Genomic DNA, 19,714 nt, shown 5'->3' on the forward strand with positions numbered 1-19,714 from the left:
ATGAAGCCCACTTGATCATGGTGGAGAAGCTTTTTGATGTGCTGCTGGATTGGGTTTGCCAGTATTTTATTGAGGATATTTGCATTGATGTTCATCAGGGATATTGGTCTAAAATTCTCTTTTTTTGTTGTGTTTCTGCCAGGCTTTGGTATCAGGATGATGCTGGCCTCATAAAATGAGTTAGGGAGGATTCCCTCTTTTTCTATTGATTGGAATAGTTTCAGAAGGAATGGTACCAGCTCCTCCTTGTACCTGTGGTAGAATTTGGCTGTGAATCCATCTGGTCCTGGACTTTTTTTGGTTTGTAAGCTATTAATTATTGCCTCAATTTCAGATCCTGTTATTGGTCTATTCAGAGATTCAACTTCTTCCTGGTTTAGTCTTGAGAGGGTGTATGTGTCGAGGAATTTATCCATTTCTTCTAGATTTTCTAGTTTATTTGCATACAGGTGTTTATAGTATTCTCTGATGGTAGTTTGTATTTCTGTGGGATCGGTGCTGCTATCCCCTTTATCATTTTTTGATTGTGTCTATTTGATTCTTCTCTCTTTTCTTATTAGTCTTGCTAGCAGTCTATCAATTTTGTTGATCTTTTCAAAAAACCAGCTTCTGGATTCATTGATTTTTTGAAGGGTTTTTTGTGTCTCTGTTTCCTTCAGTTCTGCTCTGATCTTAGTTATTTCTTGCCTTCTGCTAGCTTTTGTGTGTGTTTGCTCTTGCTTCTCTAGTTCTTTTAATTGTGATGTTAGGGTATCAGTTTTAGATCTTTTCTGCTTTCTCTTGTGGGCATTTAGTGCTATAAATTTCCCTCTACACACTGCTGTAAATGTGTCCCAGAGATTCTGGTGTGTTGTGTCTTTGTTATCACTGGTTTCAAAGAACATCTTTATTTCTGCCTTCATTTCGTTATGTACCCACTAGTCATTCAGGAGCAGGTTGTTCAGTTTCCATGTAGTTGAGCGGTTTTGAGTGAGTTTCTTAATCCTGAGTTCTAGTTTGATTGCACTGTGGTCTGAGAGACAGTTTGTTATAATTTCTGTTCTTTTACATTTGCTGAGGAGTGCTTTACTTCCAAGTATGTGGTCAATTTTGGAATAGGTGTGGTGTGGTGCTGAGAAGAATGTATATTCTGTTGATTTGGGATGGAGAGTTCTGTAGATGTCTATTAGGTCCTCTTGGTGCAGAGCTGAGTTCAGTTCCTGGATATCCTTGTTAACTTTCTGTCTCGCTGATCTAATGTTGACAGTGGGGTGTTAAAGTCTCCCATTATTATTGTGTGGGAGCCTAAGTCTCTTTGTAGGTCACTCAGGACTTGCTTTATGAATCTGGGTGCTCCCGTATTGGGTGCATATATATTTAGGATAGTTAGCTCTTCTTGTTGAATTGATCCCTTTACCATTATGTAATGGCTTTCTTTGTCTCTTTTGATCTTTGTTGGTTTAAAGTCTGTTTTATCAGAGACTAGGATTGCAACCCCTGCCTTTTTTTGTTTTCCATTTTCTTGGTAGATCTTCCTCCATCCCTTTATTTTGAGCCTATGTGTGTCTCTGCACATGAGATGGGTTTCCTGAATACAGCACACTGATGGGTCTTGACTCTTTATCCAGTTTGCCAGTCTGTGTCTTTTAATTGGAGCATTTAGCCTATTTACATTTAAGGTTAATATTGTTATGTGTGAATTTGATCCTGTCATTATGATGTTAGCTGGTCATTTTGCCGGTTAGTTGATGCAGTTTCTTCCTGCCCTCAATGGTCTTTACAATTTGGCATGTTTTTGCAGTGGCTGGTACTGGTTGTTCCTTTCCATGTTTAGTGCTTCCTTCAGGAGCTCTTTTAGGGCAGGCCTGGTGGTGACAAAATCTCTCAGCATTTGCTTGTCTGTAAAGTATTTAATTACTGGGGTTTTTTAAACACCATCTGAGTTTATGTTTCAAAGACTGGCCCAGTATGGTAGCTCACACTTATAATCCCAATATTTATGGTAGGCCTAGGCAGGAGGATCACTTAAGCCCAGGATCATCAGCCCTGGCAACACAGTGATACCCCCATGTCTATTATTTTTTTTTATTTAAAAAAAAATGCAAGACAGGCTAGAGTCAGGGGAATGAGGCACTAGCCTTACTTAAAATTTAGGGGAATACCAAATAACTTGGTGATCACAATGTAGCATATCTTAATGTAATATTTTTAAAAATCAAAATTAAAACCAAAAAAAGTCATGAGAAACAATATATCAAAAATTTAAATAAAGATCCAAAGAGGTCTGCATTCTGTCATGTTGCTGAACTAATGTTACTATTATTCATTTCACTCTAGGTGAAAAAAAATAGGTAAGGAATCATGCTGTTTTCTTCTTTGTTGTAAAGATAAAAACAGATCTAAACTTAGTATCTCCAGCTCATGGCATCATTAGTTTAGTAATATTTTAGTCAAAGTTAGTGAATAGTAACCATTATTTCCTATCATCTACACTTAGGATATGTCACTTAATTTCAATGTCATTATCTTAACTATGAATCTTCCTAAAGTGCTACACTACTTGGAAAACTAAAGGGAAGTTTAAGAAGTAATCCATCATTTCAATTTGCTACATTTGTGGCATATTTCCATCATTCAGGGCTATTTTACTTGCTTCTGAGTTTATTATATAAATATAGGTATACTCTCAGCTACATAAGACATTTTCTTTTAGTATTTTGAGATGGGGGAATTTTATAGAATATGAAAAAAAGGAAAAGATCATCTATATTTTCTTTTAGATTTTCCTTATACATAACATAGGAATAATTTATTTATTGAATAATTGATTTCATTCTATATAGAGCTATCACTACATTTCTTTACTTTCCTATGTAGCAAAACTCCTTAAAAGAGTGGTCTACACTTGATATTGTTTCAAACTTCTTCTTCACATTTTTTCTCTTCTTAAACTTTTTATCATAAAATAACTTCAATTTATCAAAAATCTGCAAGAATACTCATATACTCTTTCTCCATATGCACCATTTGTTATATTTTGCAATCTTTGCCTTACTGCATACATTTTTGCTTAACACTTTATTGTACATATGCTACTTTATCACTAAATATTTCAGCATGTATTTTCTAAGAATGAAGGCATTCTTTTGTAACCACACTTCAATTATCAGACATTCAAACAGTGTGTTTGGGGTATTTCTGGACAATCACTGTGATGTCAACATTCAAGTTTTGAAAGGCACATGTGAAATGAGTATTAAAATATTTATAAATACTGTCTCATGCATAAATCCATATCCAAAATTGTGCTAATAATGTCATTTATGACATTTTTTCTGATACAGAATCCAGTTAAGGGTCATGCATTGCATTTAGTGCACTGTCTCTGGTATTCATTATTATGAAACAATACCTAAGGCTGTCTTTGTCTTTCATGATATTGACATTTTTTAAGAGAGCACAGGCTGATTGTTTTGTGAAGTGTCCTTCAACAATTTTTTCTAATGTTTCCTCTTTATTAGAATCAGATGTGCATTTGGGGCAGGAACACAATATGTGTGAGGTTGTATCCTCAGTGCATTACATTAGGAAGAGCATGATGTCAGTTTCTGGTGGCATTAACTTGGATTACTTAGGGAAGATGATGCCCCCTCCACATTTTTCCACTAAAAACTACCCATTTTTTTCTTCTCCAATTAATAAGTCTTCTGTGGGTAAATGCTTTGATATTGGGTAATTACCCCATTGCTTTTTAAACTTTCATTTAATAATTTTAGTATCCATTAATGATTCTGGCCTGAATCAGTCATTACCATATTGGCTGCAAAATGGTAATTTTCCAGCTCTATTATTTCTTCTACATTTATCAGTTGGCACATTCTACAAGGAAGAGATTTCACTTTTCCTTATTTATTTACTTATTTACCTTATCACCTGTATGAACTCATTGGTTCTTACTTCAGCCAATGGTTTATAATCCATTCTTTCATTATTCATTTTGAGACTCAAATTTCCCGTATTTTCTCAGAGAGATCCCTTGATGTTGTCACTTCTGTCATTTTTAAATGATTCCATCATTTTTTGAGCTCCCCCTTATTCTCTAGTATAACAAGATGCTACAGTTCATCTGATACATTTTCCATCCCTGCCCTAGAATTGGCCATTTCACCAAGATAAATCTGGTTCCTATTAGCAAAAAGTCATATTTAAAAACCAGAATCTGGGTGCTAGAAGTGCTCGTTGCTACTTCTAGGCACTTCTAGAGTGTTGCTGCTTCTAGGCACACAATAAAATGTGCTCAAGTACTGTGAATAGTTCATGGCCAACTCTCAGTCTTCATGGTACCTGACCCATTAGCAGCATTTAATTTTAATGATCGCATCTTCCTCCCAGCAATACAATCTTCATGAAGCTTCTAGGAAATGATGCTTTCTTGGCTTTCCTCTGTCCTCATGGAATACTTCCCAGTCCTCTTTAATTTTCCCTACTTTTCTCTAAACCCATCTAAAGTCAAGGTAGAGTCTAGAACTCAGGACTTTTTGATCCTTTTCTCATCTGTATCTATACTTACTCCCTAGGTAATGTCATCTGACAACTTTCAAGTTTTTATCTCAAGCCCAGTCTTCTCCCTCAAGCTCTGGATTTTATATCCATTTATTTCTACTTAGCATCTTCACCTGAATCTCTGATAGATGTCTAAATACAACATGTGTAAAATTGAACCACTCCAGACCTGGTCCACCTATAGCCTGCCCTTGAATTATGCCTTTGCAAGCATAATGCAGCCTAAATAACAAACTGATTTTGGTCACTCACTGCCATCCGGGAGCACCCATTGTTTCCTCTGCCTCTGCCATCTGTTGTGATTTTTGAGTTCCACAGAGGAAAGGGGGAGATGGGAGAAGGTAGGACAGAAGCCAAAATTACTTTACATATGAGCCGTATATTTTCTACTAGACTGTTAAACTGACTCTACATTCAAAATTGGCAGCAGACGTCACTAATGTGGCCTTAGAGTGATTCATATAATTTCAGCTGAGATAAGAAATATCTTGACAGACATTCAAATAATGTGTTTGGGGTATTTCTGGACAATCACTGTGATGTCAACACTCAAGTTTTGAAAGGCACATGTGAAATGAGTATTAAAATATCTCTACTGGCAAGATTAGATTTTTATGGCAACCAGTAAGAGAGAATACACCATTAGAAAGTAAACACTCTCTGCTTCTTGTCAGGGGCATCCAGGTCACTTTTTGTGCAAGATTATTGATTCCTTTGCCAATGATGTTCCTGGAATATTAGAAACCATTTCCTCGTGTGTAAACTGGTGTATTTACAACCCTTCTAATTCAGGTGGAAAAATTCATCATACAAGTGAGAGTGTGGGATGAGAACTTGGCCTAAATGTTTGAGTCTCAATTCTGCTATAGTAGAAAAAGAATAACTGCTCATTTCAAATGCAGGCAGAAGTGTGTGAATTTCACTTAGCATACCAGCATCATTAACAAGAAAATGAAATTCTTAATTCATATATTTCATGGCCTTCCAAAATTACATTCTGAAACACCTTGACATTTTAGTAAATGTAATATATAAGAAATATTAGTTAGGCCGGGTGCAGTGGCTCTCTCCTATAATCCCAGCACTTTGGGAGGCCAAGGTGGGCACATAGCTTGAGCTCAGGAGTTCAAGATGAGCCTGGGCAACATGGCAAAAACTTGTCCCTACAAAAAATATAAATATTAGCTAGGCATGGTGGCACATGCCTGTAGTACCATCTACTCAGGAGGCTGAGGTGGGAGGATCACTTGAGCCCAGGAAGCAGAGGTTGAAGTGAGCCAAGATTGCACCACTGCACTCCAGACTGGATGACAGTGTGAGACCCAGTCTCAAAAAATAAATAAGTAAAAATTAAAAAAAAAACAAATATCAGGTATGTTCATGAAACATTTCAAATGTAGAGTTCAATAGACCATATTTTTAAAAGTATAGAAAGCATCTTTTAAATTTCTCTTCTTTTAATACATTTATTTTTACAGAGTGGAGAAAATTGGCTCTCTTTTAAATATATAAATTTCTTGACTTGATGACTTTCCACAGGTACAACATACTCAGGGGAGATTGGCACCAAGAAAAAGGTGAAAAGACTATTAAGCTTTCAAAGATACTTCCATGCATCAAGGCTGCTTCGTGGAATTATACCACAAGCCCCTCTGCACCTGCTGGATGAAGACTACCTTGGACAAGCAAGGGTAAGCTGACTGCCCCATCTCCTCACAGCAGGCCAGTGGCCAAGAGCATGTGCCTCAGCTGATAGCACTGGTGTTGGAGTCCTACTCTGCCTCTGAGGAGCTCTGTGACCCTGAGCTCATTATTCCATACATCTGGACTTGTTCCTCTAATAGAAAATGAAATTAACAGAAACATCCCCCTTATGAGGTGCACGAAGTAAACCATGTTTATGTGCTTAATATACCCATGCCTAACACATACTAGCCATTTTCATTTTTATAAAGGTACAAAACATATTTGCACAATACTAAGTAAAGCAAAATTTTGGACCGGCAGATTACTAATGAGGGAATAACTAAATTTTTTAATTTATTAAATTAGCTCATTGTAACAGCTACACTAAAAATAACCCAATCACTATCAGCTCTTAATTCTACTTTAGGCTATTGATGCACTGCATTTTCCTTTTCATAATTTTTAATTCATTTGAATACACTTTAATAACTCTACAATTACTTTTGTAATACACTGATCTGACTGAGGGTGGAAATTAATGTGTGACCATCTGAAAAAAGTGTTCAGGTTATGTCTACCCCAAACTGCCAAAGGAATTTAAATTTCAGCAATAAATGCCCCAGTTTAAACAGAAGTTGAAGATAGATTTTACAGCTTGCATGCTAAGTGATATTATACTATTTATATACTATTATGAAATATATACCACTGGCAAAGCACAGTGCCTCATGCCTGTAAATCCCAGTACTTTGAGAGGCCGAGGCAGCAGGATTGCTTAAGCTCAGGAGGTTGAGGCTGCAATGAGGTATGATGATGCTACTGTACTCCAGCCTGGGGTACAGAGTGAGACCAGGTCTCAGAAAGAAAGAAGGAAAGAAAAGAAAGAAGGAAAGAAAAGAAAAGAAAGAAAGAAATGAAAGAAAGAAGGAAAGGAAAGAAAGAAGGAAAGGAAAAAGGAGGAAAGGAAAGGAAAGGGAGAGAGGAGGGTGGGAGGGAGGGAAGGAAGGAAGGCAGGCAGGCAGGCAGGCAACTAATATATGCCATTAGAAAATGAACAGCAAGTAATGTCAAAAGAGCTAATTCCCAATATTAGGCCTCCAAAAGGATAAAAAAATCATTCCTAACAGCTTAAGGTCTGAGATTGGGAAATTTTTGAATGTTTGCTTGTTTGTTGAGAGGAGAACAAGCCTTAACTTCCCCAGCCCTGGAATGTCACTGACAGAGCACTCTTGGCGGTGTCTCTCCTCTAAGCAGCCACCTCTCAAGAAAGGTGGTGTGAGATGTGGAAAGGACAGAGGGCTGGAAGTCCAGCTATCACAGGCCAAGTCCTAGGGCTGTCTTTAATATTGTGTGAGTTAGGTAAAAGTCTCACGCAATCTAAACCTCAAAAATAACCTAATATCCCTTCATTGTTCTGATGTGTTGTGACGGTCTTTTTTGTGTCACACTGAGGCATTTGGATTTTATTGTAGGACATAGGGAAACCATTCATTTGCACTAGATGGTAGTATGCTAGGATTTTCAACTTTTAATTGTTTAATCCACTATATCCCAAAGGAAATGTTTGAGTCTCCAGTGTGATTCATTTGCGTGCTGTTTTTTGTTTGCCTTTTCAGCATATGCTCTCCAAAGTGGGAATGTGGGATTTTGACATTTTCTTGTTTGATCGCTTGACAAATGGTAAGTTACCCAAAAGAATTCTCACTAAAATATACACCATAAAGTGGGATTAATTTCATGAAAAACAAAATTTATTTTTAAACACTGCTATTCCTTTTTCCTTCTTTCCCCATTTTCATAAACCTACAGCTACTGAAGAAGGACCAGGGTAAGGGAAAATCAACTCAGATGAAGAATAAGGACTGAATTTGACCTTAGAATCTTAAGACAGTTTCCTTGTGACCTTGATCATCCCAGAGGAATTTAGAAACCACAGATTAGATTCTTTTCCTGCAGAATATTTTGGCCACATCCAGAAGTAGGGAGTTCATTGTTAGTTGATGAAAACTAGAAACAAAAGCACATCTGATCAGCCCTGACTTTTACAGGGCAGGGTGCTTATGCAGTTTTATTAAGTGAGCTAAGTCTGCCCTGTTGCGGGTATTGCTCAAATGTGTTTGACATCATCAGAAGAAAACAATTGCTGAGGAAAGAATATAAAAGCTTAGGCTGCAGCCAAAGGGAAAAGTAAACATCTTCACTGGTGTCACTTCTTAAGTTTTTGTGCCTATAAAGACCTTCCTTAAGAAAATAATAAAAAACCTATTATATTTTTATCTGGCCATTAAACAAATGCTGATGAGCTTTGAGAGCCAATGAAAGACATCACATTTAATGCTGATGTTGATAGGTCTCTTTTAAGTCATTATATGTGGTTTTCTCATCATTCTATTACTTGGCAAACAATATGCAGTTGAGAGAAATATAGCTTAAGACCACGAAATGGACCTTTACCGTGTGGAAAGAAAACTAGATCATGGAGAGAAGAATCCCATAATTTTGCATGTCATTTTGTTCAAATCAACTGAGAAACGGGTACTGGTAAACTAAGTTACCTGTGAACAAAAGAACTTGTTCAATAGTATTTGTTTAAAAGAGAATATAATCATGACCCTCATAGACATATGAAATGACCACATGACAGAGATTTTCTTTAACTCAATTAATTAGAGATCCAGTAAGACGCTACAACTAGTTCAAAGGAGAAGTCAAAGAGCCTCACAAGCATATGAAGTATATACCACACATATCTAAGAAATGCTGAAATTGATTTATAAGTAGCCACAAAATCGACAGGGGAAAATAAATTGTATTTCCACCTAACTGATTTCATTTCCTGTATGTTTTCTTCCAGTAGTTTTATAGTTTCAGGTCTATGTATAGGTCTTAAATTCATTTAGTGTTGATTTTTGTATATGGTGAGAGATGAGGGTCTAATTTAATTCTTCTGCATGTGGATATCCCACTTTCCCAGCACCATTTATTGAAGAGACTATCCTTTCCCCAATGTGTTTTTGGTGCCTTTGTCAAACATTAGTTGGCTGCAGAAGCATGAATTTATTTCTGGGTTCTCTATTCTGTTCCATTGGCCTCATTGTCTGTGCTTTTAAAATTCAAAATCATTATTCCTAAATAAACAATATTTCTTGAATGCTTACAAGTCATTACAGCTTCAATTTTGCATCTCTGCTGACTTGAATTCTAAAATAGCTCATAGTCAGATCTCCTCTTGAGTGATTTTCCATAGGAAGAATAGGCTATGACTATCAAGCAATATGGTGGTTTAGATACACCTGTAAATGGAATAGTCAATTGGAAGTGAATTAAGGAACATTTCAAGTGGCCATAAGCTCTGTCTTTAAAAAAATACACGTATACACATGCGTGTGTGTGTGTATGTGTATGTATCCCTGACACCTCAGTAGGCAGATTCTTTCTAACTCTTAATGTCTTCATTGTCTTTGGTGAAGGGAGAAGGTCTGAGCTAATTTTACTTGTACAATAAGAAAAAACCTAGGATCAGATCATAGTAATAATATGCTCTATACTTGAATAATTTCACTTCTAAAGGGGAAAAAATATTCTATCACAGAAACTTTATTACAGAGACTTTAGATCTTATTGTCAATCTTGATATTTTAGTGGTGATCAAAATGAGTTAAAGGAAGTGACTGTTTTCCTGCAGGAAACAGCCTGGTAACACTGTTGTGCCACCTCTTCAATACCCATGGACTCATTCACCATTTCAAGTTAGATATGGTGACCTTACACCGATTTTTAGGTAAGTCCTTTTTTTCACATTTCTAGCCCCATTCTCTTGAATAATGGCAATGCGTAATACTCTTTAATATAAAGCGGTAAGAACCATAGGATGATAGATGCAGACCTCCAATTAATCTTAAATGATCTCATCTTACTTTTAAAATATGGCTTGTTCATCCTAAATCATTTAAAAGTTGTTTACTTGATTACAGTTGATCCCGAACAACTTGGGGGTTAGGGGTGCTAACCCCCTGTGTAGTCAAAAAATCTGTGTATAGCTTTTGACTCTCAAAAACCTAACTACTAATAGCTTACTACTGTTGACTGGAAGCCTTACCAATAATAAACAGTTAATTAATACATACTTTTTATGTTCTTTGTATTATGTATTGTATTCTTATAATAAAGTAAGATAGAGAAAAGAAAATGTTCTTTTAAAAATTACAGGGAATCCTAGCACTTTGGGAGGCGGGCATATCACAAGGTCAGGAGTTCGAGACCAGCCTGGCCAGCATAGTGAAACCCTGTCTCTACTAAAAATACAAAAAAAAAATTAGCCAGGCTTGTTGGCAGGTGCCTGTAATCCCAGCTACTTGGGAGGCTGAGGCAGGGAGAATCACTTGAACCCGGGAGGTGGAGGTTGCAGTGAGCCGAGATTGCGCCACTGCACTCCAGCCTGGGCGACAGTGCAAGACTCTGTCTTAAAAATAAATAAATAAATAAATAAATAAATAAATAAATGACAGGGAAGAGAAAATGTATTTCCTATTCATCAAGTGGATGTGGATCATCATAAAGCTCTTCATCCTTGTCATCTTCACACTGAGTAGGCTGAGGAAGAGAAGGAAGAGGAGGGGTTGGTCTTCCTGTCTCAGGGTGGCCAAGGCAGAAAGAATCTGAGTACAAGTGGACTCACGTGGTTTAAACCCATGTTCTCAAGGGTCAAGTGTAGTTATGTTTATAATAAATTATATATAAAGAAAACCATCAGGAACATATTGTTTTCAAAGAAGATACTGGTCTGCTGACATATTAACAAACCTCCAGCAGCATGCGCCTCAAATAATTTTAATCAGGACATGAGTTGTTGAAAATTTTCAACAGGCTTTTTAAAAAATAATAATAACTACCATTTATGTAGTGCCCACTATGAGCAGAGTACTTTTGGCAAGTTATTTCTAACCATTTAAACAAATCTGCAAGTAGGATGTTATTATCACCATTTGTCCCATAGTTTAGGAGAGGTACAAAGAGGTTTCATTACTTGCCCAAGGCCAACAGCTAGTGAGTGGCAGGATATGAGCCCAAGCCTAGCTCTGTCGACTTGGGAGTCCACCATCTTTCCACTCAACTCCATCATTACTCTGTATCAAAAGGCAGCCTCAGTTCTTATTTAAATTTGTGCATATTCTTATTTATCTGCCAGTGAATTTTTCAGGGGACATTTCTAATCACCAAATGACTTTCCTCTGCCATTTACATGTTTCTGGCTTCTTTTTGACTTGCCACGTGGCTGTACTTTGATTTTGGAGGCTGACTTAATGCCATCAGAAGAAAATAACAGGCGTGACAATAATAATGGGAGCCACAACCAGGTTTCTACGGTGCTTACATCTGCTGGAAGCTCTTCCAAGGACCTGCATATATTAATAAACACATTTAATCCTTACTCCACTTTGAGCTCAGAGCTATTGCTATCCCCATTTTACAGAGGAGGAAACTGAGGGAACTTGCAGTTAAGTAACTTGCCCAATACAGACATTAAAGTGATAGAGGGTTTAAATATAATTGTAAAATATACCTGCTGAATAAAAAGTATGGGCAACACAACAGAAATATTTGAAACCAGCCACAACATGGCTAATTTCCAGAAATCCAAATAACCTCAAGCTGGTTGTATTTTAATTGATTGAGCAAAGAAATGGCCATGCATAGGGCCAAATAATTTTGATTTGTCTGAAAAGGGAGATACAGATATAGATACTTTGGACACGTGTATCTACCCAGAAAATATGTAAAGAATACAAAGACTTGACAACAGAATTAACACTGTAATCCAGAGCCAGATTCATAGCAATGGGCTGAGAGAATCTGGCCACACTTGCAAATCAGGACAGTCTATACACACTGAATATATTGCATCCTAAGCATCGCCTTGGTTATGAGCTGAAGCAGGTTAGCGTCTTCCATAAATAGCAAACCAAAATCGCCTTGCCTGTGTCTCTACTTGGTTCCAAGAGTACTCTAAGCCTTGCATTAGACTGCAGGAGCATGAAAGATGATACTCTAACTTGAATAAGGTAGAAATAAATCCAAGAAGTCCACAGTTGGATCAAGGCAATACCCTGAATCTCTGCCCTAAGAGGCCCGGATTTGCTTTCATTGGTATTTGTTATTCAAGTGTTAAACCAGTCTTTGGATATCAGTATTCTGATGCTACTTGGGCTCTTTGAAGGAAACCTTATTTGTGGCATATTATTTATAAACAGCAGAAACTCAATTAAACTATAGTGTGAGATAAAGTTGTCCTTTTCCTACGTATTTATTTTTCCTATGAATGACAGCCTTTATGAATGTCAGAAAGGGGGAATTTATGAAGGAGGTGAGAAATCCCAATGCTTCACAAATCCCTTTGGCCTTTCTCCCCTCTGCTGTCCATCTCTGCTCTCTGCTAAAAACAGCCTAGCAGAACTGCCAAGCTTGCAAACCACGTTTATTTTTAAAGCATCTCTATGCTGCACATTTTGGAGGCACTGATATTTTTAAGCAAAAAGCACCCACAGTAAGTCTAAGCTAGTATACCACTCCTATTTGGGTTTTAGTTGATTGAGTTATCTGTTTACCTCCCAGTCATGGTTCAAGAAGATTACCACAGCCAAAACCCGTATCACAATGCTGTTCATGCAGCCGACGTCACCCAGGCCATGCACTGCTACCTGAAAGAGCCAAAGGTAAGACAAGACCCAGCTGCCTCCTCAGCCACGTGGAAATGCCAAGGAAACTACCTGCTAGGCCCAAGTTACCCAACATATCTGAGTAACTATGTTATGTGTCATTAACAATGTGAATACAAATTATTGATATTAAGGTTCCAGTATCAGCTCTGAAAATCTTACAGTGTTCACGAAAAAGGATGGGACTCATCTGAGGTTTTCTTTCATATTTTGTATATTTTTGAGGCTGCATTTGGACAAAAAAAAAAAAAAAAAAACTTCCTCTCTATGGCAATCTACATCTTAGATATCTTCAACAGTCCATAGAACTAGCTCCATGCCTTAGATCTTTGCCACAAACAGCACCAGCATTGAACTTTGTTGGGAAAAGTCTCCTACTGCATGAGTTTCGATCAACAAATGGAATCAAAGCTCCTCAAGTCTGATGTTCTATTTCCTACTGAGCCAACTGGATATCCTGATTCAGGGCCCAAGAAAACTTGTGAATGTCAAAGACCTCTTAGCAAGCATGTTCTGATGCAATAAACCAATCCAAAGTTAAAAATTAAAAACATTGTAATAATGCTCAATACTCAACATTCAGGCAGTCCTTAGACTGAAAGTCTGTTGGTACAAGGTACAGGATGAGTTTTCTTAAGGTTTCTGGAAAATTATATTCTAAGACTGTTGAGTTCAATCTGTTTTTAACATCCCCCTACATATGCGGATGCTTTGACAGCAACAACTAAATATTCAGATGTCAAACAGGCACTCTCAGGGCAAAGCTGGGTGGGTGCCTCATCCCTGCAACATATCCCAAGGACATTAATGGCTCTGCTTTTTAATTCCCAAGTAGTCTAAACATTGTACTATGTCATACAGTTGTATTTTTAAAGTTAGTATTGGATTCCCATGTCTCTGCTTATTTTCCTAGCTAACCAGAAAATCACAGATTCTCATACATTCTCCCACTATTTATTACACATTGAAAAAAATGCAGATCTTGCAAGTCAGCCCACTTCTTTCAAAGTGGCAAAGATATATTAGACAGTTGAAATACACAAATGATTTTTAAGTAGGTCCATCACGTGACCAACTTTTTTCTTCATTTACACATTTCTCTAGGAGCAAGGCTGATTTCAGGCCCTGTCTTCTCCCTATCCACCCAACAGCACTGTTGCCAACCAGCAATGCCATCACAACAACAAAACAAAACAGAGTGGAATAGGAAGAAGGAGATACCAGAATAATCTACACAATTTGAGTTTACCCAATATTTTCCACACAGTCCTTTCCTTTTTGCCTGTGATTTCATGTGACTATCACCTCATTTAATGCTTCAAAGGGTAAAGGTCTGGCTGATAGGCTTAAACAATGCCATGATGATTCATTGTGTTTGATTTAGCCAAAATGATTATGAGCCTATTTGTGAAAATACACCAATCAATCTCCCAATTTGTTTTTTTAACAGCTCGCCAGCTTCCTCACGCCTCTGGACATCATGCTTGGACTGCTGGCTGCAGCAGCACACGATGTGGACCACCCAGGGGTGAACCAGCCATTTTTGATAAAAACTAACCACCATCTTGCAAACCTATATCAGGTAAGGGAGCCCAACCTGGAGCCAGCCACAGTATGGTCAATCGCCTTAGGCCCGGTGCTCAAGCCTGAATCTTGCCCATGGAGAAAGCCTTGTTTTAGGGTCCTAGAAGTTCAAAGACGAATGAAACACAATCTCTGCCCTCAAAAATTTGTTCAAACTCAGATGCTCAAAATGAGCAAAATCCAAGCAAACTTAATCCAAGTTTGAAAGAGGTTTGAGGAATTAGCTCATGTCGATACAATTGTTTTTTAAAATCTCTAAAGAGTAAATACTTGTGCTGTTCTTTGTATCCAAAGACCTTACTAAAATAAAGTGAGCTGCTGTTCTTCTTTTCCCATCAGTAAATTTATTCTCTAATTCTCTGGCCTTGTCCCTGTAAGGAAAGAGAAGAGAGAATGATCCGTGTGTGTGTGTGTGTGTGTTTTCAGAAACAGGGTCTTGCTTTCTCACCCAGACTGGAGTGCAATAGTGCAATCATAGCTCACTGCAGCCTGGAATTCCTGAGCTCTCAAACAATCCCTCCACCTCAGCCTCCCTAGTAGCTCAGACTACAGGCACGTGCTGCCACACCTGACTAATTCTGTTTTTCGTAGGGACAAGGTCTCACTATGTTGCCCAGGCTAGTCTCGAACTCCTGGCCTCAAGTGATCATCCCACCTCAGCCTACCAAAACACTAGGATTACTGGCATGAGCCACCTGGGACTACAGGCATGAGCTACCATGCCCGACCGAGAAGGATCTCTTTGATTATGACTAGGGAGAAATTGGGGTATAGGTCTAGGGACCACATTCAGGATACTACCTATATCAGTCACCTGTTCAACTGGTCTTAGGATCTCTTGGAGGCTATAGATCCATGTCTTTTAAGATTTAGGGACAAAGTTAAAGGCAAAGCAATATCACATAGTACCATACAGATATCTTCAGTGTCCTATAGCTGGCTAGAAAAAAAAGCTGAAACTTTTCTTAGCCAAATTGGTGCTTGTAAATACTGAAAGTAAAAATTGTTTAAAAGGACTTGAAAATAATAGGAAACTTCAATTTTGTCAAAAAATTGTGATCCCTTTATTTTTGGCTATATACCATCACTATTAACTATACTAAGGAACATCAAAAAGATGAAAAAAATTTCTTTTAAAAAGTTCATTTCAACAAACTGTTTAACTAACCTTTATTCAACACTTACTATGACCCAAACACTGTGCCAAATGCCTTTGATGTAGTATATTATTAATCTTCACAATAGCCCAGTGAGGTGAGTACTATTATCATACCTATTTTCCACAGAAAGAAGAATTGATACTTGGGAAATTTAAGTGTTTTTCCTGAAAATAAACAGACAATTAATAGAACTGGAATTAGAACTCAACTTTTTGGTTTCCAGAGCCAAAGTGCCTAAGAACTATGCATCCTGCCTCTGAAATTCATATTGATCACCTACCGTGTACAAGAAACTAACAGCTCTCCTACAATGCTCCTATTGTAGTAAGGCAGACAAGAGGGTTCTAGAAAGTGATCGAGGCCAGGCGCAGTGGCTCACACCTGTAATCCCAGCACTTTGGGAGGCTGAGGCAGGCGGATCACTTGAGGTCAGTAGTTGGACAGCCTGGCCAACACGGTGAAACCCCGTCTCTACTAAAAATACAAAAATTAGCTGGGCGTCGTGGCACATGCTTGTAATCCCAGCTACTTGGGAGGCTGAGACAGGAGAATCACTTGAACCCTGGAGGCAGAAGGTGAAGTGAGCCAAGATGGCGCCACTGCACTCCAGCCTGGGCAACAGAGGGAGACTCCGTCTCAAAGAAAAAGAAAAGGAAAGAAAAGATAAGTGATCTAAAGTGTGAGAGGCTTGATAGATACTTTAAAGTATTTAGCTACAAACAAATGTGATGGGAAGATGGGGGAAAGAGAAACTGATTCTGCAGATAGTTGCAGCGGGAAAAAAAAGAACATAGAAAAAGAATGCTATAAACTGGGCCTTAAAGTGTGAGTAACATTAATAGCTGAGATGAAAAGAGGGCATTAGAGTCAGGATGAGCTGATGTACTTTTGGGATTAAATTCCACAACTCCAGAATAACTGAAAATGGAATGTCCGGTGGCCTTTAGCTGAGTATGGTCCCGCCATCTACAGCTCCGTCTCTGATCAGTGTCTTTTACATATCATGATTCAGTGCATACGCTCGCTTTTGTAGTAACTTCAGATTAGTTGTACAGGACATGACCTGGATCAAGAAATCTTTACTCTGCATTAAGTTATAGATGAGGAACTGGCAGAAATCTTCAAGTTTTCAATATCAAAGGAAAAAATCACGTTACATAATATATAAGCTGAGCAAACCCATTAACGACACATGGTATTTAAAAAATCTTCGGAAATGTAGCCTTTTAGCCTCTCAAGGGCCTGTTTGCTGAGACACAAATGGGCTTTCAGGGAGCTATTTGCAAATTTTCATAGGATGTTTGCATGCACATTTTTCTAGGGAGAGGGTCTATAAGTTACTCTTATCAAATTTTAAAATAAGTTGCAGATTCTGAAAATGTTAAGAACCATGGTAATGAATGAAAAAAATATATGTACATATATGCACAAAAATTATGCATGCGCACATGCACATTTGGTCAACAAGAATACCGTAGAGAGGATGTGCCAGGAATTATGTGGCTTGGGGAACACCCTGTGCGTGACTTTGCCACAATCCAGACTTACTATAAATGAGATAAAATGGAAGAGGGCTTCCTCTCCCTCCTTCTGTTGGCTGTGCTCTTTTAGTTCTAATAAATAAGAGGATCATTGCATAACATCCAGCCTGTTATTCTGCCCTGAGATAAAGAGAGAGCAGGGCAGCTGGAGTGAAGGCCAGGTCAGAGGGCTCCCTCCCATGGTCTGTTCTCTGGGCCAGACTCACTCGCTGAACTGCCAACCAAGTTCAACGTGGAGGCACTGAAGGCACTTCTACTTGGCACCTCTCTCATCAGACTGGAAGCAGTCCAGGTGTCCGGGGTGGACTGGGAGGAAAAACAGCATGTGAGAAATAGAACCAAGAATTTACTTTCTGTTCCTTCACCCTCCAACCCCACACACACAAATTTAATGGTGGGCTTAGCAACTGTGCAAAGTAAGCATTAAGTTACATACAACGTTGGTGATTATAAATTGTAAAGGAATAACTTTCAGTTCAATTTTAAATTCAACTCCTTTCAATAGAGTCCAACAACATGGACTCTATCATTTACTCATGACACAGCATCCTTAAAATAATGACTTTAAAAAATTGTCCCATAAACATTATATTTATTACATTCTATAATGTCTTGCAGAAGTTTATAATCAGTTTTCTTAGTCATTTATCACAAGCACTTAGAGGGGGGTCAGCATTTTGAACCACTTTTTATTCTTAATGAGTCTGAATCGCAAACATGAAGTTGACCCAGCCAGGAGGAATATTCCTTCCACGTGGTCCTATGACCCCCACCCCTCCTCAAACAAACTCTGCAAAGACTAACATAAGCTCACAATTTCTACAGTATGAAAGGTGTTTTTGGAAAGTAGTGCTAAAATTATAAAAGGAGCCTCAAATTTGACTTTCTGTTCCATAAAGTTTCTGCCATCCCCAATCTGAACCCCAGCCTTCCCTGCAGACAGCAATTGGCATCCCCGCTCCCTGCTCTCAGATATCTTGGGCAGATGCAGAACAAACAAGAGAAAGACATCTTCAAACAGGCATTAAACAAGGCAGTGCTATCGTTTCTTCAAGGGCCAAGGTCTTGTTTAGGGCTCAAGGAGCTTCTATTCCACTGAGACCTCCTAGGCTGGGGCTCTCATAGTGTTACCAAGGAGACCATTGGCTTGTTAGGGAAGAACTCAGCAGCCTCCATTATCTCCTAAAGTCTTGCACCTTGTTTCATGAGCAATTAAAAATGAAAACACAGACAATATTCCTGTTGTTTTTCTTTCTGTATCCTCCGGATTTAAAATGTTCAATTAACTCTGGTTCCTGGTACCCCAGATTCAGTTTATCATCATCATTTGAAGTATTTTAATCAAAGAAAGTGTCCAATAAATAGAGGAAAAAAACAGTTTAAATCTGCCTTGTATGATAGCAACTCTGCTCTGCCAGATTCTGTTTGCCAAATACCCTCTTGACTTAATTTGAAAACCTGTGTTGGTGGTGTATTAAAGACCAGGTGCGCTATTAGCAAACAAAGGGATTGTTTTGTTTTTAGGGTGAAAAATACTTGATAATTCAGGCACAAAGGGAAACGAAGGTTTTGCCTTAGAAGTTGGAAGGGTTTTGTTTTTTTCAAATTAAAGTTCTAATAGGTTTTGTTGTCACAAAGGTAGATGCTTACTCCTTCAACTTTAAGATGAAGATTACTCTTAAAACTGCAAGTAGGAAGGGTTTGAGCCACTAGAACACATTGTCATCAGGATAATATGAAATTACTGAACCGATACTTCTTAAAGATAGACAGACATGGTACCTGATGTGGTATTCTAGAACCGGTTAGGGTTTCAAAGGATATTAAATGGTATCCTCTCACCACATGTTTAGATCTCCATGACCATTTCTGATGCTTTTCTTCTTTTTCTCAGTCTACCTTTGGTTGATACGAGTCACTGAGCCTCTGTGAAAGATGAGTCTGTAGGAGTAGAGCTGCTTCTTGCTAGGGAGGATACAGCATTCTTATCTCTGGCAATTCACTAAGAAACCCCAGTGTATGCAAGCCTGCTCGCCACCCTTTGCCTCTCCCCTAGGTTCAGGGCACACCAGCATCATCCTCTCATCCACCTACTCTCAGCCTTGCCTGGTTTCAGCCCTTTTTCCACTATGAAGACAGAAAGAGTTTCCTGAAACTCAAATCTGACCACATCGATTCCTGCTTAAAACCCTACCATGCCTCAGGATTGAGTCCAAATGACTTAACACAATTTACCATCCCCGTTCTGATCTGACCCCTGCCAGTCCTTCCAGCCTCAATTCCCACCATTCCCCTCCCAGGCTTCTATGCATTGAGGCTGAACTTCCAGTTTCCCAAACATATCACTCAATTCTTTATCCATTCAGCAGATACATACGGAGTGCTGAATACATGCTAGGTGCAGGAGTATAGAAGATGAACAAAACAAATTAAAAAGTCTGCTTTTTTCTAAGGGAAACAGAAAATAAGTAAAATATGTCCTCTA

The 19,714-nt window shown here is 38.3% G+C and overlaps 1 protein-coding gene across 2 annotated transcripts in view; it reads left to right on the forward strand.

The window, feature by feature from the left end:
- The window catches only part of PDE7B (phosphodiesterase 7B), a 345,718-nt gene that overhangs the window by 291,060 nt on the left and 34,944 nt on the right, over positions 1–19,714 (forward strand). For both annotated transcript variants that reach the window (XM_003827686.6, XM_003827687.5), the window contains 5 exons: positions 6,082–6,233; positions 7,845–7,908; positions 9,914–10,009; positions 12,841–12,941; positions 14,395–14,526. In XM_003827686.6, coding sequence (XP_003827734.1) covers positions 6,082–6,233; positions 7,845–7,908; positions 9,914–10,009; positions 12,841–12,941; positions 14,395–14,526 — 545 coding nt within the window. The remainder of the gene's footprint in view (positions 1–6,081; positions 6,234–7,844; positions 7,909–9,913; positions 10,010–12,840; positions 12,942–14,394; positions 14,527–19,714) is intronic.

The sequence above is a fragment of the Pan paniscus genome, chromosome 5 (assembly GCF_029289425.2).
Source record: "Pan paniscus chromosome 5, NHGRI_mPanPan1-v2.0_pri, whole genome shotgun sequence".
Classification (NCBI taxonomy): Eukaryota; Metazoa; Chordata; class Mammalia; order Primates; family Hominidae; genus Pan; species Pan paniscus.